Raw genomic sequence first — 27,221 nt, forward strand, 5'->3', positions numbered from 1 at the left:
CATTTGTCTTCCCTGGGTGTGACTGACCCCCTTGTAATATGTGTCTTGATCTACTTGCAGTATCCCTGGGGGCTTTAGTTTCCTTCTTCGTTCTGTGCTGCCTCCCCATTCATTTTCTCCTTCAAGAAGCCTTCCCTGGTTAGTTGTCACAGTCCTCCATCATGTGTCAGTTGGAGTCCTGTGCTGGACTCTTTTTTTGCTGTCTCGTAGCTGTGTTTATACATGTCTTATTAACTCTTACTTTATTAGCAGTATTATTATGAAAGGGCAATATTTCTGCTATTTCACTCCAGTAGTGCTGTGTACATTAAACTCTTATTGAAGGAACAGACACAGTGGTTGATGGCCTTTATTTCTTGTTCTTGTTTTGTGACAGAGTTTTGTGTGGCCCTGGCTGGCCTTGAATTTGCTGTTATATTCAGCAGAGGATTACCTTCCTTGCATTCTTTATATTCCTGACTACTTGCCAAATGTTGGAATTACAGGCATATGCTGCCACATTTTGCTTTTGTTATTTTGTGTGTGTGTGGGTACTTGTGTGTTTGCAGATTTATGGGCACATGTGCAGGCTGTGCACATGCATGTGGAGGCCAAAGGTTGATGATCAGGGGATTTTCTTGATGGCTTCTATTAAGTCAGGGTCACTTGACCTCAGAGATCACTAATTCTACTAGTCTAGATAGACAACTTGATCTAAGGATCCTGTGTCTTGGCCTCTTTCATTCTGGGAGCACAGGTGGCTGCCATGGGCCTGGCATTTACTTGGGTGCTGGGGATCCAAACAAAATATAAAGTAAAACCAATACACATCTAATTAAGCTAGGAAGAAGTTAGTTAATCTTACTAACCTAGCTAAGAAAGGATGTGATGGAGCCATGCTCTGTTAGCCTCAGCTGAGAAAATGAAAATTGCAGTATGTTCACTATACACTGAATTGTTTGCAGGGAGTGCAAGACCTTTAGCTAATGTGTCTTGGTATATTTTCTTTGTATTGTTAGGAACAGTCTTTAGTGGAATATAAACACAGGATTATAACAAACAGAAGTAATATAGCCTCATGACACTTTTTATGTGTTGTTATACTATTGTTGTAGTTAGTGTATCTAACTCCTTTTGGCTGTTACATGGCTTCCCAATTGTAGAGCTATTTACAAATTGAAAACATACTATAAGAACTCTTTCTTTGGAAAATAATATTGTGTCCACTTTTTTCTTTTTTATTATAGTTTATTTTATTTTTTAATATTAGTTACAGTTTATTAACTGTATCCCAGCTGTATCTGGCTCCCTCATTCCCTCCCAATCTCACCCTCCCTCCATCATCTCCTCCCTGCCCCTTTCCAAGTCCACTGATAGGAGAGGACCTCCTCCCCTTTCATCTGACCTTGGTTTATCAGGTATGTTCAGGATTGGCTGCAAAGTCCTCCTCTGGCTTAGCAGGGCTGCTCTTCCCTCACGGGGGAGTGGGGTGTCAAAGAGCCAGCCATTGAGTTCATGTCAGAAATAGTCCGTTTCCCTTACTAGGGAACCCATTTGGATACTGAGCCACCATGGGCTACATCCGAGCAGGGGTTCTAGGTTATAGCCGTACATGGTCCTTGGTTGGAGAAACAGTCTCATAAAACACCCCTGTGCCTTATTTGGTCCTTGTGGAGTTCGTGACCTCTCTAGGTCATACTAACTCCCCCTTCTTTCATATGATTCCCTGCACTCTGCCGAAGGTTTAGTTATGAATCTCAGCATCTGCTTTGATACACTGCTAGGTAGAGTCTTTCAGAGGCCCTCTGTGGTAAGCTCCTGTCCTGTTACTTGTTGTGGCTACTTTTAATCAAGGCTATTTTACCTCAAGATCATTTACTGTGATCTTCTTATAGGCCTTTTCTAGCCCTGCTACCTCGTTCTTGTCTCCTAACATCCATATAGTTGTTTAACTTGGTAACATTAAATGACTGCTGGAATTTAGTTAACCATTTTCTATTATAGTATAGATTACTTTTATGAATGCCTTTTAAAGGTATCTTTTTGTTGTTGTTGCTACATTATTTCTTTAAAAAAAAAAAAACATATCTGAGTGTAGTGGTACACACCTTTAAGTCCAGCACTCAGGAGACAGAAGCAGGTGCATGTCTGTGAGTTTGAGGCCAGCCTGGTCTACATAGTAAGTTCCAGGACAGCCAAATCTACATAGTGAGACCCTGTCTCAAAATGAAACAAAACCAACAACCCTCTCAACAACAACAGCAAAAAACTAAAACAAACAAAAAAGGAAAGAAAACATCTAGTTTGTTTATTATTTTCTTTTGTGTGGAACAAATGGGAAATTTGTGAGAAAAGAAAGCTATACTTTTATATTGTCTTAAGTAGTGAATTATGCTCACATAGAAATTTATGAGTGACGTTCAGTTTTCGTTGATAGCATTCACCTGAGCATTATTATATCTTTACCTTTAATAGCTCATTCTGGCTATTGATAGAGATCTCAGAATTGAAAAATTCTGTGTAACAGATAAGTTCTAGAACATGTTCTGTATAGAACATGATAGACTTTTAGCAACAGAAGTAAGATGATAGAAATTTGAATTGTCTAAGAGTGTCTACTACCAGAATTAAAAAGAAGAGGACCTACGATTCAGTGTTGGAAAGCCCTAGTATTTACGGAATAAATGGCGGGAAAGGAACTAAGAGCTGGGCCTTAGAGGTGAGCGGGCAAAAGAGAACCTGGAGGCAAGGACTAGGCACGTTTTGTCCTACCCTATCCCCTAATGCCTCATGAATCCAACACAGAGTTTAAAAATTCCTTGAAATTTCTCCGATGTTCTCGTCTTCTGAAGAGCAGGTATTCTGAGCGTCATATCACGGAAGGTCTGGGCTTCTCTGTCTGATGGTGCTGGGGATGAGCCACATTCACACATGGGAGTCCCATGCTCTGGAATGACAAGGTGTGAGAGCTGTGCCAGCCTTTTCGGGTTAGGTGCTGGGGAGCCACTAGTGTTAATGTCTTACACTACTTGTGATACCTTTGTACAACAATTATAGCTTACCCATGAGTTAGTTGAGAACTTTGTACATATGTACAGTATATTTCTGTCATATCCACCTTCATAACTTCTCTCCAACTCATCTCAGACCACCCCTCACATGGTTATTTTTACCTGTTGGTGTGTTAATTACTTCTAAATGATTTTTCTTTATCTATCTTGGATCTATAGCTTTTTCTTTTCCAATGGAGAATGTTTCTTAACTCTAAAGTATTTCACTTTCAACATCTACAGAGTATGATTAGCATGCTGCTTAAGGAAACAAATAATAAAAAAAATTAAAGACTACCATATATGCATGTATATTCATAGCACAAGGGACTGATGCACACTGTAATTACTGTTGGAGGCAACACTGCCATGGAATCACTACCTTTCCCCTAATCTTAAAAATATGGTGTAACCTGAAGTTATATCTGTTAAAAGCCCACATCTTTTAGCATCTATCCATCCATTTTTTCCTTCTTTTTATTTTTTGAGACAGAGTCTTACCTTATAGCCTAAGCTGACCTCAAATGCATGGCAGCTGTCCTGCTTCTGCTTCCTCAGTAATAGGATTACAGGCATGCTACCGTGCCTGGTAAAACCATTTTGTTTTGTTTTTGCCATAAGAACTTAGGGCCACATTTTGCTAGGCAAACACTCTATCATTATGTTACATCCTTAGCCCATCATTCTTTCACTTGTAGCAATACCTGAACATGATATTTGGTGTATCTGACATATGAGTAATACAGCATGAAATGAAAAGCTGTTTGGAAATATTCAAAAGAGCTGGTCGTGGTAGCACATAGAAAGCAGAGGCAAGCAGATCCTTGAGTTCAAGGCCAACCTGGTCTACATAGTGAGTTACAGGACAGCTAGAATGTCATAGAGAGACCCTGTCTTTAAAAATACACACACACACACAAACACACACACACACACACACACACATATACATATATGTATATACATATTCCAAGGTGAATTTGGTAGCTTGAATAATTTTAATATTATATTCAAATTATTATGTATATATATAATATATATAAAATCCATCCATAATGTAATGTATTTCACAGTGAAGTCCTCTGTTGGGTAATATTTTTGTCAATACAAGGTAGAGTCATCAGAGAAGAGAGAATCTCAGTTGAGAGAATGCCCCTATCTGACTGGCTTGTAGATAAACCTATGGGATATTTTCTTGATTGATGATTGATGTGGGAGGACCCAGGCCATTGTGGATGGTGCCATTCCTGAGCAGGTGGCCCTGTGCTCTATAAGAAAGCAGGCTGAGCAAGCAATGGAGAGTAAGCTATGGAGCAAACCAGTAAGTAGCATTCCTCTATGGTTTCTGTTTCAGTTCCCGCTCCCAGGTTTCTGCCCTGACTTCCCTCAATGAAAAACTAAGCTGTAAGAGTAAATAAACCCTTTTCCCCTACCTTGCTTTTAGTTATGGTCTTCATCAGCAATAGAAGCAGATGCATGACAACTCCTCAGTAAGAAATGCAACCATAAGTCACCTAGCAGATCATTACAAGCAGAAATAAAGGGTCTGTAGCTGCCTACACCTACACAGTCACTTTCAGCAGTTGGATCTACCACAGTGTTTGTGACTCCCTGGTTTCTGAATCAGAGAGGTATTGGAGAATATGCTGGAATCTAGGTGTCTTGTTGATATAGTTCAATTATTGTCATTTTCTTTTGTTCTTCTTTAGCTTTAATAATCCCTGGATCTGATTTTCAAAAATTTTCAGAATTGTAGAATAGTGTACCGCTATTGGCACGGAATAGAAGATGAAGCAAAAAGTTGACATGCTTTCCTAAGATGCCGTCACAACAACATGTAACATTTAGAAATTGTTTACCAAGTATATTCCAAGGGACAGTGCATCAAAAAGGCTGAAAGATCAAAAAACTGAAAAAGTTGTAACTACCATGAAGTAGTTCTTTAATGCGACAAGAATCAATATTTAAGCCTGCTACAAGCCCAACTAGTCAGATAACTAGGAAAGAGGTACTTAGCATCATTTTCTGACAAAATTGCTAATTAGCTTGAGCTTTCTAAGGAAAAACGTGTTGTATACTTTTGCTTGCCTTGCCGCTTGTGAATGATCAATCAACCACATGCTTTTTCCTCTTTGACAAGTCAAATGCTGATACACTCTTGATATTCTGGGCATCAATATTAGCTCTGGCTTCCAGAAGACCAATGCCTATGATATTTGGTAGTACTGCTCAGTGTTTGTATGGTTTGTCACTCTATGACTAAAACATTAAAAGCCATGTAGTTGAATGTATAATGTATATTCTGTAAACTCCCTACATCAAAGGGGTTACTTCAATCTGATCTATCATATCTACATCTGGTCTTTTTGCTTAGCTATTCCACAATGATATATGCCCAAACTAAGTGGCCCAGTGAACACATCTATAAGGTTCTCAATCTATTAACGAAGCACTTATGCCATATTTCCTTTTTGGTACAGCCATGAGTAAATGACCTTGTCTTATGGCCCAGTGCAATAGTGTTGAATTCAGGTCGCCTCCAAGTTCATCCACAGCAGCACCTTTTGAAATGGAAAAACCAATTTTGTTATTGATGGCAGCCCAATGGAAGAGTGTAGCTTTTCCTTTGTTTGCTATGTGTATAACTTGCTGCCACAAATTCTCAGTAGTGTTCATATATTTCATATTATCCAGGCTTGACTATGTTCATGTGATGAAGTTCCACCCAAGAAGTTCTTCATGTTTTTAATGGTGTTGGGGCTTGATTTCCTCTGGATAGAAAGGGGGAATGCTGCAGTATTTCATTAATGCTTGTGGTCTACCATCCTTGTATGATATCATTCTTACTGCTGCATGCTGGGAAAATCAGTGGGGTTTGGGATGGGAAAGGCAAGCTCAGCTGAAGGCAATGGGAATGCTACTTCCTCCTCTTTCCTTAGACTAGGTAATTCCTGGCTTGCTTATGCCTCAGAAGGCAAAGGTCTAGGTTCAGAAATGAAATTTGCTGTTTTATCATTTTGTGCCTTTGGGTAATTCTTTCAGCCTGTCAGAAGTTTAGTTGCTTAGTGTGTGAGATATATGTGTAATGTTTTGCTATGTTTAGCTATTACTATGTGTTTAATAAGTTAGCCACAGTCTAAAGGAGTTTATGACAGTGACCAGCTTTTGTTTTGTTTTATTTTTAGATGTGACTGTTTATGAAGATCAGTGGGTTGGTGAAACAGTACTCCAATCAACATTTACCAGTCAGTTATTAAATCTTGGAAATTATTCATATGTTCAGCCTGAAAAGCGTAAGATGTATTTTGAATTTCCTGAACTTAGGGTATTTCCATTTATGACTTTTTGGTTTTAAGATGGTACAAAACCAGCATAAAAATACTTTGGGTTTTGATCTTTTCTGGACTAGTGATGCTCCAGTGGCAGAGAGTCATGGCTGGTTATAAGGCGGACCACTGAGACTTCACACTGTGCTGTGTTGCCAAGTGGGGACAGATGGTAGATTAGGTATATTTAATACATTTTTGAATATAGCTTTTATTTATGGTGGGGTTACTGGACTGTTACCTCATTGTAAATCCACAGTGTAAGTCTGCAAACAAAGATATTAGGAAAGATTTGAGTAAAGGTGTTTTTAATTTTTTTAAACAGCTATTTTCATTTGTAAGATTAAATTGGAACTCATATATTTTTATTTTATGTTTTGCAGTATTAGGATTGAACACAGGGCCCCATCAATGCTAAGCCTGTGCTATATACCCATCCCTTAAAGAAAAAGTAAAAATAGAACTTTAAAAGATGATTGTGGTAGAGGTAAGCAGGCCCCCCGCCAGCCTTGGGTGACAGCTGTGTGCCACGAAGAGAGAGAGAGAAAAAGATGAACTTGCATGTTGTAAATTACATACAGTATTGGTCATGTTTCATTTCTTTCTTAGGGAGTCTGCAAAGTGGTGATTTGTAACATTTAATGAGTTATCTCTGAGAATGCTGTGGTTCATGTATGCAGAAAAGTGTAGGTAGGCAAAAAAAAAAAAAAAAAAAAAAGAAGAGAAAACATTCTGAAGCTTACCCATGTAATTTCCAGGTCTTTGAATCTTTGAGATATTTTGAGATAATTAAAAGTCCAATTGGACACATAGTCACACAAATGTAATTTAAATCTTTTCCTATCATTGCTGAGAAAAACTTTTTGTTTTTGTGACTATTGCAAACATTATTTCTCTTAGTATTGACTAGTATTCTGGTATATGAATCTACTATTGTTTACTTAATTTTTCACTTGTTGAAGTATATTCGAGTTATTTCTCAGTTGAGGTTTTTAAGAGTATATATTTTTTGTATAACTTCATATTTTTGATACAGATTTCTAGGGTACAATGTCTGGGCTGTATTCCAAATACATACATAGTTTTAAAATAAATTTCCAGCCAGGCCATGCTGACACACAGCTTTAATGTCAGTACTTGGCAGCCTGAGGCAGGCAGATCTCTTGGGTTCAAGGGCAGCTTGGTCCACATAGCAAGATCCAGGACAGCCAGGATTACATAGAGAAACCCTGTCTTGAAAAACAAACAAACAAACAACGCAAAAACAAGAAGAAATTACCAAACTATTTTTCATACTACTCTATAATCTTTCCATAGTTTGGGGATAGCACACTGGTAAAAGGCTTGCCTGCTTTATTCAAGGCTTTGTGTTTGATCTCTAGCACATCAGAATAAGTAAGTAAGTAAATTAATAGTTAAACACCATGTGGAGTATCTCGTGCTTGAAATCATAGCTACCTGGGAAGTTGATATAGAATATTATATAAAGGTGAGGCCAGTCTAGGCAATGATACTTACCAAAAAGGTAGATAAAATTAGAGACTCTGGATTGTTCCCTAAGACTGCAAAATAAATAAAAGAATAAATACTTTGTAGGGATATATTACAGCTTTATTGCCATGTTTTAGGATATCTGTAAGAAAAATTACGTGAGCTGTTATATGACAGTAGGGTGGGTACAGATAATAGTAACATACTGTAATAAAGCTAGAGTTAAGTATTTGAAATGTTTTCACCGTAAATAAACACGAAATTTATGTGGAGAGAGGTGAGTTTAACTTGATTTGAGCATTTTATGATGTGGTTATGTATTGAAACATTATATGGCATCACATAAAATATTTATAAAAATAAATTTTAGTAAATAAATAAAATCAGTCTGGAGCACTGTGGTGCCATGTGCACCACCTTGGCTTTGACCCCGAGCACCACAGCAATAGATAATGCAGGGTTCATACCAGTAACACCTTTTCAGTTTCTCTATTTCTTTGTCAACTTTTACTCTCATACTGTTTTTATAATCCATTCTGAGCGATGTGTACTGGAGCTGATTGAGGAGTCATTCCCTAATGACGCAAGACAGCTCTGATCTACAAGGCGTCCCTGAAGAACTAGATGACCTAAGTAATGAACTTCATAGAGTAGATGTATATACAAATACGTTCATACAGAGCATGCTGCATCTTCAGACACATCAGTTCTGTAGTAGATTGTTAAAAACCCAGTGACTCCATCAAGAAGGAATGTAAATTCATGCTTACAAAAGTGCTATAAAACTGGAATTCCTTAACAACAGCAAATACAGATCTTTTTTTTTTTTTAAGTTTTGAAACTTTTAAAACTAATTTGGATTTAAAGGAGTGATATAAAAGTTACAAAGTAATGGCCATGATATGTATTGGAGCACAGAAGGTATGCTTAAAGCAGCTAACAGATCAGTATTTCTTAGCCAAACACTTCTACAAATAACAATTAAAGACTAAAATTAAGCTCAGAAAACTTGCAAGACAATTAACTAAGTCATGGAAACCAAAAGTGTAAACTCATAATATTAAGTCAGAAATTAAGGAGAAAAATTACAAAATAAGACAACTTAATAGATTAGAGTTCCCCCACCCCCAGACAAGGTTTCTCTGAGTAGGCCTGGCTGTCCTGAAACTTGCTCTGTAGTGGTGAGCAGGAAGGTACTTGAGAATAAATTCAATAAGAAATGTCCAAAACTAGGCTAGGGAGATGCGTCAGTTGGTAAAGGCTTGTTGTGCAAGTACAAAGACCCGAGTGTAGTCAAATATATGAACTTATTACGGGGACATTCTTATTCAAACCACCACAAAACCCAAGGGAAAAAAAATCATCAAAATTGAAAATATAATAGAAATCTGTTTTTAAGATTTGGGTATTAGAGTAGGATACTACTGCTATCACTCTTAACATTATTTCAGAAATATTAACCAGTGAGATAAAATACAGAAAAGATACACAAAGATTAGAAAGAATGAAGTAAAACATTATTTGTAAATGATACGACTTATAATGACTTTCTTAAAAGTTATGAGAAATAACGGGAGATTTTATCATGGTAACTATATGTAAATATAAACATGAAAATCAGTTGGATTTCTGGAATTCAACACCTAATACTAAATAAAATAATTTTTTACAAAATTAATATGGTACAAACATACAGTAATAAATCTAACAAAGTGTCCACTATTCAGTAGTGTATTGTTTAATCTTCATGAATTTGTGTATGTCCTAAGGTTTCTCCTGTTACTTATTTTAGCTTTATGCTATAGTAATCATATGTAAAGCAAGGAATAATTGAAATTGTCCTTTATATCCTGTGTCTTGACTGGGAAGTTGAAACAATTTACATTCAGAGTTATTACTGAAAAGTGTTAGTCTGCTATGTTTGTTGATTGTACAGCGATTTGTGTGTTCCTATTTTTCTCTTGCTTACTCTTATTCAAGCATAGCTTGTTCTTTTCTGTGGTTTTATTGGTGCATGTGTCTTTTTCTTCAGTCCAAATAATTTTTTCAAGTATCTTTTGTAGATCTGGCTTAGTGGTCATGAATTCCTTTTAGCCTGGTTTTATTGTGGGAAGTTTTTCTTCTTTCTCCAATTATGACATAGTTGAGGGTATAATAGTCTGGAAACACAAATGCATAATTTATTTTAAAGTTTTTTCTTGTAAGTTTCTGTTGAGAAATATGCTGTTATTTCAATGGGTCTATCTTTATATGTGGCTTTGTACTTTTCTCTTGCTACTTTCAATATACTTTCTTTGTTCCATATATTCAGTAGTTTGATTTTAATATGATGAGGGAGGTTCTTTGGTGAGCTTGTCTGTTTAATGTTCTAAATGCCTTTGGTATTTGGATTGCCATCTTTTCCAAAACATAATTGAATGAAATTCGTTGTTGTTTGGCTTTTTGAGACAAGGTTCTCTGTGTAGTCTTGGCTGTCCTGGACTCACTTTGTAGCCCAGGCTGGCCTTGAACTCACAGAGATCCACCTGCCTCTCCCTCGCTGGTTGCTGGGATTACAGGTGTGTGCCACTGTGTCTGGCTGAGTGAAAAAAATTTTTTTTTGGTATGATTGTGTTGAAAATATTTTCTGTGCCTTTAGAATGAAAACTTTCTCTTCCAATGCCCATGATTCTTAGGGTTGGTCTTTTTAAAGTCCCAGATGGCTTGAGAGTGTCATTCTTACTTTCTCTGATAGATCTGTCTTCTTTTTAGAATATTTAAATTTTTCTACTTTGCCTTTAAGCTTATTCAGTCCTCTTATCTTTTCTGTTGGTGAGGCTTGAAGCTTACACCGAGCTTTTTATTTAACTTACTGTGATTTCATTTCTAGTATTTCAGTTTGGTTTTTCCTCTCAGTAGTTCTGTTTATGGGATTCATCTATCTTTTCTATCTATTAAGTTCTCTTCCTTTTTTCTCTCTCTCTGTCTCTCTCTCTCTCTGTGTATGTGTGCACGTGTATGTGTGTATTTGTTTTGGGATTCATTCAGGATTTTTTCTTTGACTTTTAAACATACTTATAATCAATCGTCCTTTTGATTTCTTTGTTTGGGGTTTCATATGATTCACTTTCCCTGGAGGCTATTACTTGAGGATTGGTGATTTTTGGTGGAGTTGTGCTGCATTGTTTGTATATACATGTAATATTTATAATTATATTATTGCATTGAGATTTTTGCATCTGGGTTATTTCATTCCTTGGATTTGATGTTTTTATTTGCTGTATTTTTCAAAGGAAGCATTCTTAATGTTCCAGTGAGGCCTGGTTATGGTATAGTTGAGGTGTCAGTGGTTGGTCACCCCTTCTTGTGGTCCTTCTGGGGTCAGTATGGACATGCTGTTCTTGCCTAGGCAGTCTTTTCTAGGTTGAGATTGGGTCACAGATCCTGGTCTGTCGGTGGGTCTTTACAGGTAAGCTGCAAATCTGGTCCTACATACTTCTGGGTAGTCATTCAGGAGTTGTGTTGAGAATGCAGATCTCATTACTGGGCTATCATTTTTCATGTTTGAATGTTTTTTGGAACCTGTGTTCATGTTACCCTGTAGTCTCTGTCTCTGGCCCTATTTCCTTCATTGAGCTACAAAGTTTTTCTTTTTTACAATATTTATATTTTATTTTATATGTATAAGTATTTTGCCTGCATGTATGAAGTGCAGATGGAGGCCAGACGAAGGCCCTGGAACTGGAGTTACAGACTGTGTGAGCTGCCATGAGGTGCTGGAATTTAACACAAGTTCTTTGTAAGAGCAGACAGTTCTCTTAACCACTGAACCATTTCTCCAGCCTGAGCTGTGGAGTCTTAATCCCATGTTTCTTCCCTTCAATGTAGAAGTATTCTCCTGGTCAGGATTCAGAGTCTAGTCTCATGACATTTTCTCTGAGTGTCCCAGGAATGTGAGTCATTGAGGGTCTCAAGATCCAAGCTTCTGAAACTGCGGAGATGTTCTTAAACCAATGTCTTGCTGATGCTCCAGTTAAATGCTGAGAACAAAGGCTTTTCCTAGGACATCTGTTCTTCCTCAGCTGTTGTCATATACAGCTTTTGTTCCCTTCCTCTCTCTCTTTTTTCTCTTTAAAATATCTGTTACTGAGAGTGCAGTAACTATTTTCTGAGGGCTTTTGTCCTAAGCATGATTCCAGTCACCCCCTTTTCGAGGAGGAAGCTCACTAGACCATACTAATCCCTCTAAGATAGACTGTGTATTTCCTGCCTTGCTGTTGTACTAGAGATTTTTAGCAATTACTCATCTCTTCTCATAGCTTTACCCATCATTCTCCAGTTTATTCCCGGGAGAGTCTACCCAATGTCTTCTAAGTAGTTCTTTTTCTATGTCTTTGCTTTCAGGAATGTTTCTCCCTTTTCCTAGCTCCCCTTCCCCCTTCTTCTATTCTTCCTGACCATTTATGGTTCTGGGGATAGAGCCCAATGACACCCAGCTGCTAGGTAAGCAATTGACTAAGAATCAGTCCTGTCCTCAGTTTACACTCTGTCCTGAGTGTTTATCACCGTCTGTCTCTAGGTCAATCAATAACTCTTTCTGTGTTGAGATTGTGATGCAGTTTTTCTCTGTATCCTTAGCGCTTGATATAATGCCTGTCACACAGCACATGATCCTCTGGTGAGTGGGTAAACAATCAGATGTTAGTGTAGCAGATGGAGGAGCGGTAGATGATCATGTTAATGGGAGAAAGAAAGAAGGATCATAAATTAGTCTATAAACTCTTGATTTCTAAAAGTCAACAAAATATATATGGATAACATCTTCTTTTGGCCATAAGTATATGAACATATCTTCCTTTCCTTCAGGAGAATTTAAATTTGATCAGAAAAGCTCATTAATCCATACTCTTAAATATTTATTTATTTATTTAGTTTGTGGGGATGGGATGCCTGTGTGGAATTCAGAAGACCACTTCTGAGAGCTGAGTTGGTTCTCTCCTTCCATCGTGTAAGTCCTGGCATTAGAACTCAGGTCATCAGTTTTGAAAGCTAATTCCTTTATCTGCTGAGCATCTTATGGGTTCAGTCAGTGCTTCTAAATATGTATATTTTATTATATGTAAAGTTGTAAAGTTTGTCTCCACAAAATTTCAAATAGGGTCTGGAGAATCGGCTCAGTGGCTATGATGTATTTTGCACAGAAGTCCTGGTTTGAGGCCCAGCACACATATAAATCCAATCCCAGCGTATCTGACACACTCTATGGGTACAAGGGACTCATGTGGTACATAGTAAAACAGTCATACACATAAAATCATCTAAAAAGTTAAAACCATTGAAACAGGAAGGTATAATCAGTTAGATGGTATTATTACCATAGTGTTAGATGGTATTAAGTGGATGTTCTTAGAATTAAAAGAAACATTATTATGTAACACATGCTTAAATGAGAATTAGGGGAGGAAGAATCTTGTGTATATGGTTGCTGTGCTGTGCAGAATTTGGTTGGGAAGAGGAATGTGGTGACTTTATAGCATCGTGAAACCGATAAGGACAGCCTCCTAAACTTGGGATGGTGTAGAGCAGGCACAGCAGAGTCTGTTAGGCTTGTAGGACATTTCAAAAGTGATTGCTAAGGAACTTGTTGATGCAGGGCTGTTGTCAGGACAGCTGGGAAAGGTGGGATCAAATTAGATTCTAGAGACTGGGGAGCCCACTTGATAGTTCTAGGGTCATGGGAGAATAAAACATAATGGTAAACCTAAGCCTGGTTGTAGATTTGGAACATAGTGAATTTCTTGGAGATGATAAGTTTCTGTTGCCTAATAGTATCAACCTTTATTTTTTGGTCTAAACTGAGTCTAGAAAAGCTACATAATTTATAGTAATTAAGTAGTATTTCATATGTATTTAAATACCATAACATAAAACATAGTTCAAAGAAGATATTATTCATAGCATGAACAAAAACTCCTGAAAAGAAGCTGTGATTATAGAGACTGACCGATTAGCATTTCAATACAGTGGGTCTGGAGAGGTGTCCCAGAAGTTATAGGCTAGGCTCATTACCAAACTATAGGAATTTCAGTACTGTGAAGACATTGGAATGTGGTAAGTTAGTCCATAGGCTAATTACTTATTTGGGGCTAGTTCTAGCCCTCCAGAACAACCATTTCTATTTCAAAACTATCATGTGGTAACGGATAGGAAAAAAAACCCATAAGGTGGAATCTAATAACTCACCAGACCACTAGCTTCTCTCAACCCCAAAGCTGAGTATGTCATAGCATCCTGGCTATAGAAAAGCTTCTCCCGTCTAGCTATACTTGCCTTTCTGATGTATCCAACAATGCATTTTATTTTATTATTAGTTTTTAATTTGTTTATCTTATGTGTGTGGGTGTTTTGCCTGCATATATGTATGTGCATCGTGTAGAATAGGGCATTGAACCCTCTGGACCTGAAGTTATGGATAGTAGTGATCAGGTAACAGGAAGAGAGTGCTACTGGGCCTGGTGTGGGCTTTTGAAACCTCATAGCCTACTTGAAGTGACACACTTTACCCAGCAAGGCCACACCTTCCAGTCCTTTTCAAGTAGTGCCACTCCTTGATGACTAAGAAATCAAATATATGAGCCTATGGGGCCATGCTTATTCAAACCACCACAGCTGTGATTTTCCCATTTATGATTACCAGGAAAACATGATGGCATACTTTGTCTATGTTTTTGTGTTTTTTGCTTCCTTAGATTCCAATGTAGTTGCCAGAGTTATACTTCAGGACTTGCTGGCATATGTGTCTTCAAAACATTCCTATCTCAAAGATCTGCCTCAAAGGCAGCCTCAGAAGTTGAACACTGTAGAGTTTGTGGAATTGGAGCAGCTGCAGCCTGATACATTAGTCCATGCAGTACTCAGAGTAGTGGATGTCACTGTCTTGACAGGTAAATATTTTGAGTGCCTTTTTAAGTTTAGCTTATAAATACTAATATGCAAGACCATCTTGGTTATCACTGTATTTACCATGAGATACTGTGGTGTCACCCAAACAGAGTAATACCAAGTAGAATGTCCTTTTCTTTTTCCAGAGGCATTATATAGTTATAGAGGACAGAAGCAAAGGAAAATTCTGTTAACAGTGGAACAGGCTCAAGGTCAACATTATGTGCTTGTATTATGGGGTCCTGGAGCAGCCTGGTATACTCAGCTTCAAAAGAAAAAAGGTAAATAAACTGGAAAAAAAACATTTAAACTATTTATATCTTGGTAAATGATTAATGTTTATTTGTCTGAGGCACAGAGACTTTGAAGAGATTACTGCATTTGCAATAATAATGATTGGATGCTCCTCTGCAAATTTCTCTTGCTATGATTTTATACTTAAAGCAATTTAGTTATTTAGAAGTCCTTTGTAATTAATGGTAACAAAATAAAGGCTTGCATGTTTTCATGCTTACTAAATGAGGGCATTAGTAAAACATCTCCTTCAAATAATGTTCTTTTTAAAAATGATTTATTGTTAATATTTTTAAATTGTGTGTGTGTGTGTTTGTATGTGAGTATTTACATGTGAGTATAGGTGCCTCAGTAGTCCAGAAAAAGATACCAGATTCCCCGGAGCTGCAGTTGCAACTACCTGATGTGTGTCAGGCATTAGGTCTTTTGCAAGAGCAGAGCATGCTTTCAACTGTGGAGCCATCCTTCCAGCCCCTCAGCGATGTTCTTCAAATTTTTAATCATGGAGAAGTATCTGTAGTTTAATTTTTTTTTTCAGTCAGAGTGTTCTTATAAATAAATTCTGTCAGAAGGCAGGTATTAGGAGGTACAGTAAGTCTTTCAATTCAGTTTTTAATTAATTATTGAATTAATTATCATGTTCTGGGTTTTTATTCCAGTTCAAAATTGTGAGCTTTTAGCCATTATAGAAAGCTTGTTTAAAAAAAAAAAAAAAAACAATCCAGTGGTATATTTTTTAAAACACAAGTTAGTATATGGTGCATTAAATTAAAAGGGATTGATATTTCAATAAATTAGTATAGTATCTTCCTTCAGTACTGTGTGATTCAATTTTAACAACCAGAGATAGTTTAATTAGTGGTTTTTTTAGTTGCCTTATTCTGCAAAATAATTTAGACACTGATGAACTCATTCATTGTTTCATACTTGAATGAGTTAATGCTGTTCCGAACATCTGCCCAAGTGCTTATCTGGAGGTAGATCTGTCACATTGTCTCTTAATCATTAATAGCCCGTAACTAGGACTTGAGATAAGTCTGGCTTTTATGTTACGATCAAATAGCGACAGATGTTTGTCCAGTTGTGAAATTTGACAAACATGTATCGATGACAGGCATGATCGCTGACCATCCTATCTCAGCCGTGAGCACGAGTCCAGTGCATGCTAAACAAAATGTAGGTCAAAGGTAGAGTGGTGGTGTAGCAGAATACATTGCTCTTTTCTTAATGTGACTCTTTCTTTAGAGTTAACAATCGTGGTAATAAAAGAAAAATTATTAATATCTCTAGATAATTCTATGGCTTTTTAATTAATACTGAAAACCTTTGAATCCAGGAATTTTGATATAAACTGTTTTTGCTAAATTCACTGATTAATCCTAAATTTATGCATACTCTTATCATTTTAAGTTTCAACATCTTCAATACTGCAAGACAATTTCTTTTGATAGAAAAATTACATACTCATTAGCAGTTTTTGAGGCCATCTCCATTCTGCCTCTGTAGTAGGTACTGGCTTTCACATACTTTTTTTTTTTTTTTTTAAGGTTTATGTATTATGTGTACATTGTTCTTACTGCATGTAAGTAAGGCTTACACATACTTTTTTTTTTTTTTTTTAAGGTTTATGTATTATGTGTACATTGTTCTTACTGCATGTACGCCTTCATGGCGGAAGAGGGCACAAGATCTCATTATAATGAGCTACCATGTGGTTGCTGGGAATTGAACTCAGGACCTTTGGAAGAGCAGTCAGTGCCCGTTTTTTTTTTTTTTTTTCTTCTTCTTTTTTTTTTTCTTTTAATGTATACGAGTGCTCTATCTGCATGGACAGCTGCCTGCCAGAAGAGGGATGATCACATTATAGATGGTTGTGAGCCACTATGTGGTTGCTGGGAATTGAACTCAGGACCTCTGGAAGAGCAGACAATGCTCTTAACCTCTAAGCCACCTCTCCAGCCTGCAGTCAGTGCTCTTAACCTCTGAGCTATCTCTCCAGCCCTCTCCATACTCTTAAGGATAACAAACTTAGCCTATATGAGAAATGGTCACTAAGTAGTTCTTTTGTTTGTTTGTTTTTTTTTTTTAGACAGGGTTTCTCTGTGTAGCCTTGGCTATTCTGGAACTCGCTCTGTAGACCAGGCTGGCTTGGAACTCACAGAGATCTGCCTACCTCTACCTCCTGAGTGCTGGGATTAAAGGTGTGCCCCACCACTGCCCAGCTTTACCAAGTAGTTATTATTCAGTAGTAGAGATAATGGAATTGATGTTTTGGGGAAGAATAGGAAGAAATCCCAAAGTTTTATTCCTTTGAAATCTGCATTGCTAGCAGGAAGCTGGCCTACTTTGTATATAGCAGGTATTGGTCACAGCTTAGATTCTAGTGAAGGTACACTAGCAACATAAATCAAACTTCTTAAGAGTAATTGCTTATACTCTCACCACTGGGAGGTAGAAGCACAAGGATCAGGAGTTCAAAGCTATCTTTGGGTAAATAGGTATTTTGAGGTCAGCCTGGGCTACTTGAGATCCTGTCATAAACAAACAAAAGAAAAATTAGGTGAGCATAAAATAATTTATTCAGAATCAAATGCCATTTTCATCAGTTACCATTTCAAATACATAAAAATTATGATATAGTACTCTCATAGCTAATTAAGCAGAACAATGCAAAATAACCCCAGTTTATGATTATATATTATCCAAAGTCACAGGTTGACATGAACATTTGTAATCCAAAATATTTCCTAAATCTTTAATTCAAATGTGGATATGAATTGATTCAAAACCTTCCTGAAGTCTGCCATAACTAATAGTTTGCTGATGAAACAATCTCGCTCTCTTACTTGGCTAACTTCTCCAGAGCCACAATAGTGAAAGGGTGTGCCAACACTGTAACACCTATTCTAATAGCCTTAGTAAGGACTGATTTGCATTGTTATTGAGACAGGGAGTAGCCCAGGCTGGCCTCTAGCTCACTAAGTAGTTGAGAAATATCTTGAATTTCCGATTCTCAAGTGACTGGTATTACAACTGTGTGCAACTATGCTCAGTTGCACACTGAGGATCAAACATGGTCTCATGCATGCTGGGCAGTCTACCAACAACCAACAGTTTAATTTTTAAATAACAGCAGTACAGACTTCCTTGTCAGATATTTTCTGTTGTATATTCAAAAGTACACTGAAGCAAAAGGAAATTTCTCAGCACAATTTTTTTTTCTGGTAGCCAGCTGTAGGCTGTTGGTAGAGGACCTTATCCAGTCCCAGCACTCGTACCTACTGTCTATCTAATGATGCTGTCTATATAGACTCGTTGACTTATTTGTCAAATCTGAACAAAAACAAAACAACTAAATTAGTTCTTACTGAGGGAATTAGAATGCCCATTTCAATATCCCTTAAAAAGACTCAACTAGTTAAAAAAAAAATAGTAAACTTTATAGATCTCAAAATTAGAATGTGCTATTCTAAAAGGCAGTTGTTTCGGAAATTCTTAGAAAAGATTTAGTAAGATGCTATCTGGCCAGGTGTGGTGGTACACACCTACAATTCCAATGCAGAAGCAGAGGAGGAAGAGCTCAAAGCAGCCTGTACTATATAGAGAGACTCTCAAAAATCTTAAAGCCTGTAGCTTTAAAATTCATTTAATACACTGCTATGTTTTGTCTCCTTTGCCCAAATTCTTTAGTGATAAAAATTACGTTTAGGTGATTTAATTAGGTCAGACTACTTAATCTGATTCTGAGCATAGACCCTTTTATTTTGGTAACTTTTTGTTTTTATTTAAGGTTGTATTTGGGAATTTAAGTACCTTTTTGTTCAGCGCAACTGCATACTAGAAAACTTAGAATTACATACAACACTGTGGTCATCCTGTGAATGCTTGTTTGATGATGATACAAGAGCAGTTTCATTTAAAGCAAAATTTAAAAAAAATACACCCTCACCTGTCAAGATGTCAGATTTATCAACTCAGCTAAAGGATAAGCATTCAGGTAAGATCTTTATATACATAAAATGTTGCTAGTTTTAGTGTAAACAAAGACGCTACCATTGTGAGAGTATATGTGTATATATATATATACATATATATGTGTGTATATATATATACACATGTATATATATGTATATATACATGTGTATATATATATATGTATAATTAAATGTGAAAGTAAAATGTAGACTTCTATAAATAGCTGAACCAGATACTGATTTCTTAGTCTTCTGCCTCCAACTCTGAGTTTTTCTTTTAAACTATTAAGGATTACTTAATATTTTTTATGTATAATTATGTTTTGCCTGTCATTATATAGCTTATCCTAACCTCCAACTCATAACTCATGCTCTCAGCCACTTCAGGTCTAGGATTACAGGTTTACACCACCATCCCAGGGTTGAGGTTTCTACTGCGGAAAGGGTTAACTATAAATTCAATGTGTTTAATAGATTCAGGGATGTTAAGATTATCTATTTGTTGACTGAATTTTGGTTTGTAGTTTTTAAGAAATGTGTTCATTTAAATTATTGACATGGCAAAAATTCATATGAAGTCATTTGCTTACTATCATTTTGAATATTGATTTTTGAATAGGTAATGCCACTGATCTTATCTGGTACTAGTAATTTGGATCTGTTTTTCTATTTTTATTCATTTTGTTGATTGCAATCACCTTTTAGTGATTTTTGTTTTCTGTTTTCTCCTTTATTCATTTCTGTTCTAATTTGCATTATTTCCTTTTTATTAAATTTTCTATATTAATTACAATTTATTTACTTTGTATCCCAGCTGTATCCCTCTCCTTTATTCCCTCCCAATCTCACCCTCATCTCCTCTCTGCCCCTCTCTAAGTCCACTGATAGAGGAGGTCCTCCTCCCCTTCCATCTGACCTTATCTTATCAGGTCTCTTTAGGACTGGCTGCAATGTTCTCCTCTGTGGCCTAGCAAGGCTGCTCCTCCCTCGGGAGTGGGGAGGTCAAAGAGTCAGCCAATGAGTTCATGTCAGAGACAGTCCCTATTCCCCTTACTAGGGCACCCACTTGGATACTAAACTGCCATGGGCTTCATCTGAGCAGGGGTTCTAGATTATATCCATGCATGGTCCTTGGTTGGAGAATCAGTCTCAGAGAAGACCCCCGTGCCCTCATATATTTGGTCCTTGTGGAGCTCCTGTCCTCTCCAGATCTTACTAACTCCCCCTTCTTTCATATGATTCCCTGCTCTCTGCCCAAGGTTTGGTTATGAGTCTCAGCATCTGCCTTGATACACTGCTAGGTAGAGTCTTTCAGAGGCCCTCTGTGGTAGGCTCCTGTCCTGTTACTTGTTTTCTCCTACTTCAATGTCCATCCCATTTGTCTTTCTAAGTGAGGATTGATAGATCCTCATCTCGGGTTCTCCCTCTTGTTTAGCTTCTTTAGGTGTACAGATTTTAGTATGTTTATCCTATCTTATAGGTCTAGTATCCACTTATAAGTGAGTATATACCATGTGTATCTTTCTGCTTCTGAGATACCTTACTCAGGATGATCTTTTCTAGATCCCACCATTTGCCTGCAAATTTCATGATTTCCTTGTTTGTAATTCCTGAGTAGTATTCCATTGTGTAAATGTACCACAAGTTCTGTATCCATTCCTCTGTTGAGGGACATCTGGATTGTTTCCAGGTTCTGGCTATTATGAATAAAGCTGCTATGAACATGGTTGAGCAAATGTTCTTGTTGTGTACTTGAGCATCTTTTGGATATATGCCTGGGAGTGGTATAGCTGGTTCTTAAGGAAGCACTATTCCTAATTGTCTGAGAAAGTGCCAGATTGATTTCCAAAGTGGTTATATAAGTATACATTCCCACCAGTAATGGAGGAGGGTTCCCCTTTCTCCACAACCTCTCCAGCATGTGTTGTCATTTGAGTTTTTGATCTTAGCCATTCTGATGGGTGTAAGGTGAAATCTCAGGGTTGTTTTGATTTGCGCCTCCCTGATGGCTAAGAACGTTGAGCATTTCTTTAAGTGTTTCTCTGCCATTCGGTATTCCTCTACAGAGAATTTGTTTAGCTCCGTACCCCATTTTTTAATTGGATTGCTTGATTTGTTGCTTTTCAACTTCATTAGTTCTTTATATATTCTGGATATCAGCCCTCTGTCAGATATAGGGTTGGTGAAGATCCTTTCCCAGTCTGTAGGCTGTTGTTTTGTTCTGATGACAGTGTCTTTTGCTTTATAGAAGCTTTTCAGTTTTATGAGGTCCTATTTATTGATTGTTGCTGTTAGAGCCTGTGCTGTTGGTGTTCTGTTCAGGAAGTTGTCTCCTGTGCCAATGAGTTCTAGGCTCTTCCCCACTTTTTCTTCTAACCGATTTAGTATGTCTGGTTTTATGTTGAGGTCTTTGATTCACTTGGACTTTAGTTTTGTGCAAGATGATAAATATGGATCTATTTTCATTTTTCTGCATGTAGACATCCAGTTGGACAAGCATGATTTGTTAAAGATGCTGTCTTTTTGTCATTGAATGGTTTTGGCTTCTTTGTCAAAAATCAAGTTCCCATTGTTGTGTGGGTTTATTTCTGGGTCTTCTATTGGGTTCCATTGACACACCATTCTGTTTCTATGCTAATACCATGCAGTTTTTATTACTATTGCTCTGTAGTACAGCTTGAGATCAGGGATGGAGATACCTCCAGATGATCTGCTATTGTACAGGATCATTTTGGAAATTCTGGGTTTTTTGTTTTCTCCAAATGAAGTTGTGAATTTTTCCTCAAGGTCTGAAAAGAATTGTGTTGGTAGTTTGATGGGAATTGCATTGAATGTGTAGATTGCTTTTGGCAATTTCACTGTGTTAATTCTACCGATCCATGAGCACAGGAAATCTTTCCATCTTCTGATATCTTCTTCAATTTCTTTCTTCAGAGATTTGAACACTTGCTTGGTTAGAGTCACACCAAGGTACTTTATGTTATTAGTGGCTATTGTGAAAGGTGTTGTTTCCCTAATTTCTTTCTTGGCCCTTTTGTCTTTGGTACACAGGAGGGCTTCTGATTTTTTTTGAGTTAATTTTGTATCCAGCCACTTCGCTGAAAGTGTTTATCAGCTGAAGGAATTCTCTGGTTGAATTTTTGGGCTCCCTCGTGTATACTATTATATCATCTGCGAATAGTGAAACTTTGACCTCTTCCTTTCTGATTTATATCCCCTTGAACTCCTTTAGTTGTCTTATTCCTCTAGCTAGGACTTCAAGTACTATGTTGAAGAGCTATGGAAAGAGTGAGCAACCTTGCCTTGTCCCTGATTTCAGTGGAATTGATTTAAGTTTCTCTTCATTGAGTTTGATGTTCACTATGTTTGCTGTATATTGTCTTTACTATGTTTAGATATGTGCCTTGTATCCCTGAGCTCTCCAAGATTGTAAACATGAATGGGTGTTGGATTTTGTCTAATGCTTTTTCGGCATCTAAGGAGATGATCATGTGGTTTTTCTCTTTCAGTTTGTTTATATGGTGGATTACATTGATGGATTTCTGTATATTGAACCACCCTTACATGCCTGGAATGAAGTCTACTTGATCATAGTGGATGATATCTTTGATGTGTTCTTGGATTTGGTTTGCAAGTATTTTATTGAGTATTTTTGCATCATTGTTCATAAGAGAGATTGGTCTGAAGTTCTCTTTTTGTTGGGTCTTTGTGTGGTTTAGGTATCAAGGTGACTGTGGCTTCATAGAATGAGTTTGGTAATGTTCCTTCTGTTTCTATTTTTGTGGAATAGTTTGAGGAGAATTGGAGTTAGCACTTCTTTGAAGGTCTGGTAGAATTCTGCATTGAAACCGTCTGGCCCAGGGCTTTTTTTTTTTTTTTGAAGGGAGGCTGTTGATGACTGCTTCAATTTCCTTGGGGGGGGATATAGGACTATTCAATCTTTCTACCTGGTCTTGACTTCATTTTGGTAGATGGAATCTATCAAGAAAATTGTCCCTTTCCTTTAGATTTTCAAATTTTGTGGCATACAGGTTTTTGTAGTACCTAATGATTGTTTGGATTTCCTCAGTGTCTGTAGTTATGTCTCCCTTTTCATTTCTCATTTTACTGATTTCAGGGTAATTTCTCTCTGCCTTTTAGTTAGTCTGTCTAAGGGTTTGTCTATCTTGTTGATTTTATCAAAGAACCAGCTCTTGGTTTCATTGATTCTTTGAATAGTTTTATTTGATTCTAATTTATTGATTTCAGCCCTGAGTTTGATTATTTCCAGCTGTCTGTTCCTCCTGGGTGTATCTACTTCTTTTTTTTTTCTCTAGAGTTTTCAGTTGGGCCATTAAGTTGCTTGTATGAGATGTTACAAATTTCTTCTTGAAGGCACTTAGTGCTATGAATTTTCCTCTGAGCACTGCTTTCATTGTATCCCATACATTTGGGTATGTTGTACCTTAATTTTCATTGAATTCTAGCAAGTTTTTAATTTCTTTCTTTTTTCTTCCTTAACCCAGCTGTCATTGAGTAGCGAGTTATTCAGTCTCCATGTACATGTAGGCTTTTTATTATTTCTGTTGTTGTTGAGGTCCAGCTTTAGTCCATGGTGGTCAGGTAGAATAAAGGGGATTATTTCAATCTTCTTGTATCTGTTGAGGCTTGCTTTGTGGCCCACTATATAGTTTATTTTGGAGAAGGTTCCTTGAGGTGCTGAAAAGAAGGTATATACTCTTTTGAGTTTGGGTGAAAAGTTCTGTAGACATCTATTAGGTATTTCCTTTTTTCTACCTACTTTGCTTTTGCTTTTTCTTATTTAAGATGTAGATTAAGACAACTTCCACCCCTAACCCCATCCCCACCACCAGTGTGGTTCATTAGTGCCATGAATTTTCTGTGAAGTGAAGTGTCTGGGTTCTCCAGTGCTCTGTAAGTTGTAAGATTTTTCTAGTCTAGCCTATGGTAAAGACAGTATTCCCATCCCTGTGTGGGCTCTTGGGGTTGTTCTGTCTCTGCTATGTTCGGGCCATTTGTACTTAGTCAAGATCTCCAAGAAGCCCAGATATTAGCATCCTGATCCAAGTCAGCTTAGATTCTGGCACACAAAGACTATTCTTACCATTCTGAGGTCAGGTGTTCAACTTGATTGGATTGAGACTCACAAGATGACATAACCTATGGATATGTCTGTAAGGTTGTTTCCATGGAGGTTTAACTAAGGAGGGAGCACACACCCTGAATGTGGGTAACGCCATCCCATGATCTCAAGTCCTGAGTAAATAAAATTGGAAAAAAGAGATAGTAAGCTGAGCACCAGTACCCGTCTTCTAGAGGATACAGTGGGCAAACTGCCTCACTCCTTTGATCATAGTTTCCCCTTTGGGGTGGATTGCATTCTTTGAACTGTGAACCAAAATAAACCCCATGGCTTCAGGTGGCAGTTCAGGCCAAAAAGATTACTATGTCCTGTCTGTGTCTCCCCTCAAACCCCCACCTCAGAGCATGGCTCTTAGATGTCCACATAGTCTCTTATGGCAGCCTAGCCTGCAGACATCCACTTGGCCATTGGTGGTAACTCAGGCCAAAGACATTGACACAGACCGTGGACCCAGATATGGCCCTTGGTGTCTTCCTGTGCTAGGCCCTCATCATGGCCTTCTCATATCTGCCTGTTCCTTACTGCCAAGGCCCACCTTTCTCTATCAGCTTCTCTTTCTCTTCCATCTCTCCACTGAGTACTCCTTCTTTCCCATCTCACCATCACATGCCCATTATAGTGACAACCATTGCTGGTGTTTGGGTGTCTTTTTTTCCCCGAATCCCCTGATTGAGTGGCTGGGATGGGTGTTGGGTTAGTGATATCTTTTATACCACTTTAAGACTTGAAGTAGCTGTGGCCAAATTAGGAAGATTTCCCAAGAGAGTCTGCTTGCTAACGAAAGCTAGAGAAGGATGGCTCCTTATAAAGAACTGAAAATTTCTCCTTGTAAGCAGAATTTTAGTGCCTAGAATTCTAGAATACCTCTGAAAGCAATGTCCACTTTTAGAATGCCCTCTTAATTTTTTTAAAGAGGCCATATGTAAATGCAAATATGTAAAATGAAGAATTATATGAAGTCCTCTGAAATGATTGTACTTCTCTTTAATTTTTTATGTGTGTGATTGAACATGTCAGTGGAAAGTGTAGTGTTGAATTAGCTACAGCTTATTAGATATGTGACTACTAACTCATGTAGAGATATATGGCCTGAGTAGTAGAAAGGATGAAAGTACTTCTGGGTCCCAAGACACTAAGGCAAATGAAAAACATTAAGGAGCGTCACCACCATTGAACTCCAAAAGACATAGTCAGAAAATAGAACAAGGACTAACATGATACATCCTGATCTATAATTTATTAGCAGATCATGATGGGTAATTGTGATTGCTGACTTGATTGGATTAAAATAGGAACTTAGTGCAGTGCAACTCTGCATGAGTCTATGGAGTAGTTCCAGACAGTATACCAAGGGGAAAGGCCTAAAGCAGCATGTCATAGGCTGGGGGCCCAGAGGGTGGAAGAGGGAAAGGAGAACTCCAGCCAGCACCAGCATTCTTCTTCTGCTTCCTGGCTGCTGTGATGTGAGCTGCCTTGATCTGCTGTCCTCTCCCACCCTGGCTTTACTGACACCTCTGAAACCAGGAACCCAAATACATTTCTCTGCTTTTACATTATGTCAGATAATCTCTTTTAATGATGAAAACTAACTAACAAAGAATAAATCTGAAGGCTTAAAGAAACCTTTAAATGAGTATGGAGAGGAAAGTAATGTTCAGATAGATTCATAGGCTATCCTAGAATGCAGAAAGGTAAAAATACGTTAGGATCAAAAGATCATAGTAGGTATAGTAGATATTCAGTCTATATTTAGGAGATAAATGAATTGTTAGTTAGTTAACATGCTTGATGTTACAGTGAATGACAAAAAAAAATAACAATAATAACCCATTCCTCCCCTTACCCCTGCCACCACTGCCTGATTAGGAACTCAGACTCACTCAGTTGCAGGCAAATCCTTTGTTATATTTTAGGTTCTTTATGGAAGCCATAAGTGAGTTGAGATTCACTAGGAAGGGAAGAAGAAGAAAGAAGAAAAAAAGAAAGGAAGGAAGGAAGGAAGGAAGGGAGAAAGAAAGAAAGAAAGAGAGAAAGAAAAAAAGAAAGAAAGAAAAACAAAAAAGAAAGGAAGAAAGAGAGGAAGAAAGAAAGAAGAGGAGAAGAAGGTGGTGGTAGAGGAGGAGAAAGATTTATGTAACCTATACTATAAGTAACTGTAAATGAACCATATTGCTAGCTTGTTTGTCAACTAAAATTATTGTTGTATCTAATAAATATAATATTTCTTTTTTGTATAGGAGTGGTTCTGATTAAAGCCAAGGTTTCAGAGCTGGTGTTTTTTGCTGGAGCAGCTCAGAAGATAGCTCTGAATGCTAGCAGCTCTCTGAAGGTCATTTTCTCTTCTCTTTCCATCATTACGTATGCTGGCTGTGCACAGTGTGGATCAGAACTAGAAACAGATGAGAACAGGGTCTACAGACAGTGTCTGAGCTGCTTGCCATTTGCTGGGAGGAAAACCTTCTATAGGTAAGGCAGCAAAGTATGATTTGATAGAAAATATTTATTGCATAAGACTGGAAGTGACTAAGAACTGCAAATACCAATCATTTATAATATAACTAACCAGGAGCTAAATCAGGAGAATAAAATTTCCCTGAGTGACAAATAACTTTATATGAAATCAGGAATTTCCCAGTGATGAATTTGACTGTTTACAGTATTAACTAGATCTCAGTTTCTTTAAACAGCTGTACTGAACACTTTGTTCACTTTTAATCAGTATCTGACTGTTTTATCACTAGCCCATTTCCCTGTCTTGGCATATAATGACAATGTAAAGGTTAAAAGTGTTATGTGACCTCTCCCTGACTTGTTTGCAGAGGCTGAGAAATATTTGTTTAGCCCTCAGTGCTTCAGTTTCTCACCTTTACTTAAGTAAAAGATAAGCTAGTCAATGTATGTTCTTTGGTAAAATTGTTAACTAGCTCAGTGAAAAGCACACCGCTTTCAGATCAGTGTTCAAAGTCTTGAATAATTGTTTTTTATAATCATAAAATTTCATTCCTTTACAAAGGACTAGAAGTGACATGTTTTATGTCTTTCC

At 37.4% G+C, this 27,221-nt stretch overlaps 1 protein-coding gene across 6 annotated transcripts in view; it reads left to right on the forward strand.

The window, feature by feature from the left end:
- Window positions 1-27,221, forward strand: part of Shld2 (shieldin complex subunit 2) — an 80,686-nt gene that overhangs the window by 46,291 nt on the left and 7,174 nt on the right. For all 6 annotated transcript variants that reach the window (XM_055607974.1, XM_055607975.1, XM_055607972.1 and 3 more), the window contains 5 exons: window positions 6,215-6,322; window positions 14,575-14,769; window positions 14,914-15,048; window positions 18,852-19,058; window positions 26,416-26,644. In XM_055607974.1, the coding sequence (XP_055463949.1) occupies window positions 6,215-6,322; window positions 14,575-14,769; window positions 14,914-15,048; window positions 18,852-19,058; window positions 26,416-26,644 (874 nt within the window). The remainder of the gene's footprint in view (window positions 1-6,214; window positions 6,323-14,574; window positions 14,770-14,913; window positions 15,049-18,851; window positions 19,059-26,415; window positions 26,645-27,221) is intronic.

Source organism: Psammomys obesus, unplaced genomic scaffold, assembly GCF_907164565.1.
Source record: "Psammomys obesus unplaced genomic scaffold, mPsaObe1.curated_primary_1811, whole genome shotgun sequence".
Classification (NCBI taxonomy): Eukaryota; Metazoa; Chordata; class Mammalia; order Rodentia; family Muridae; genus Psammomys; species Psammomys obesus.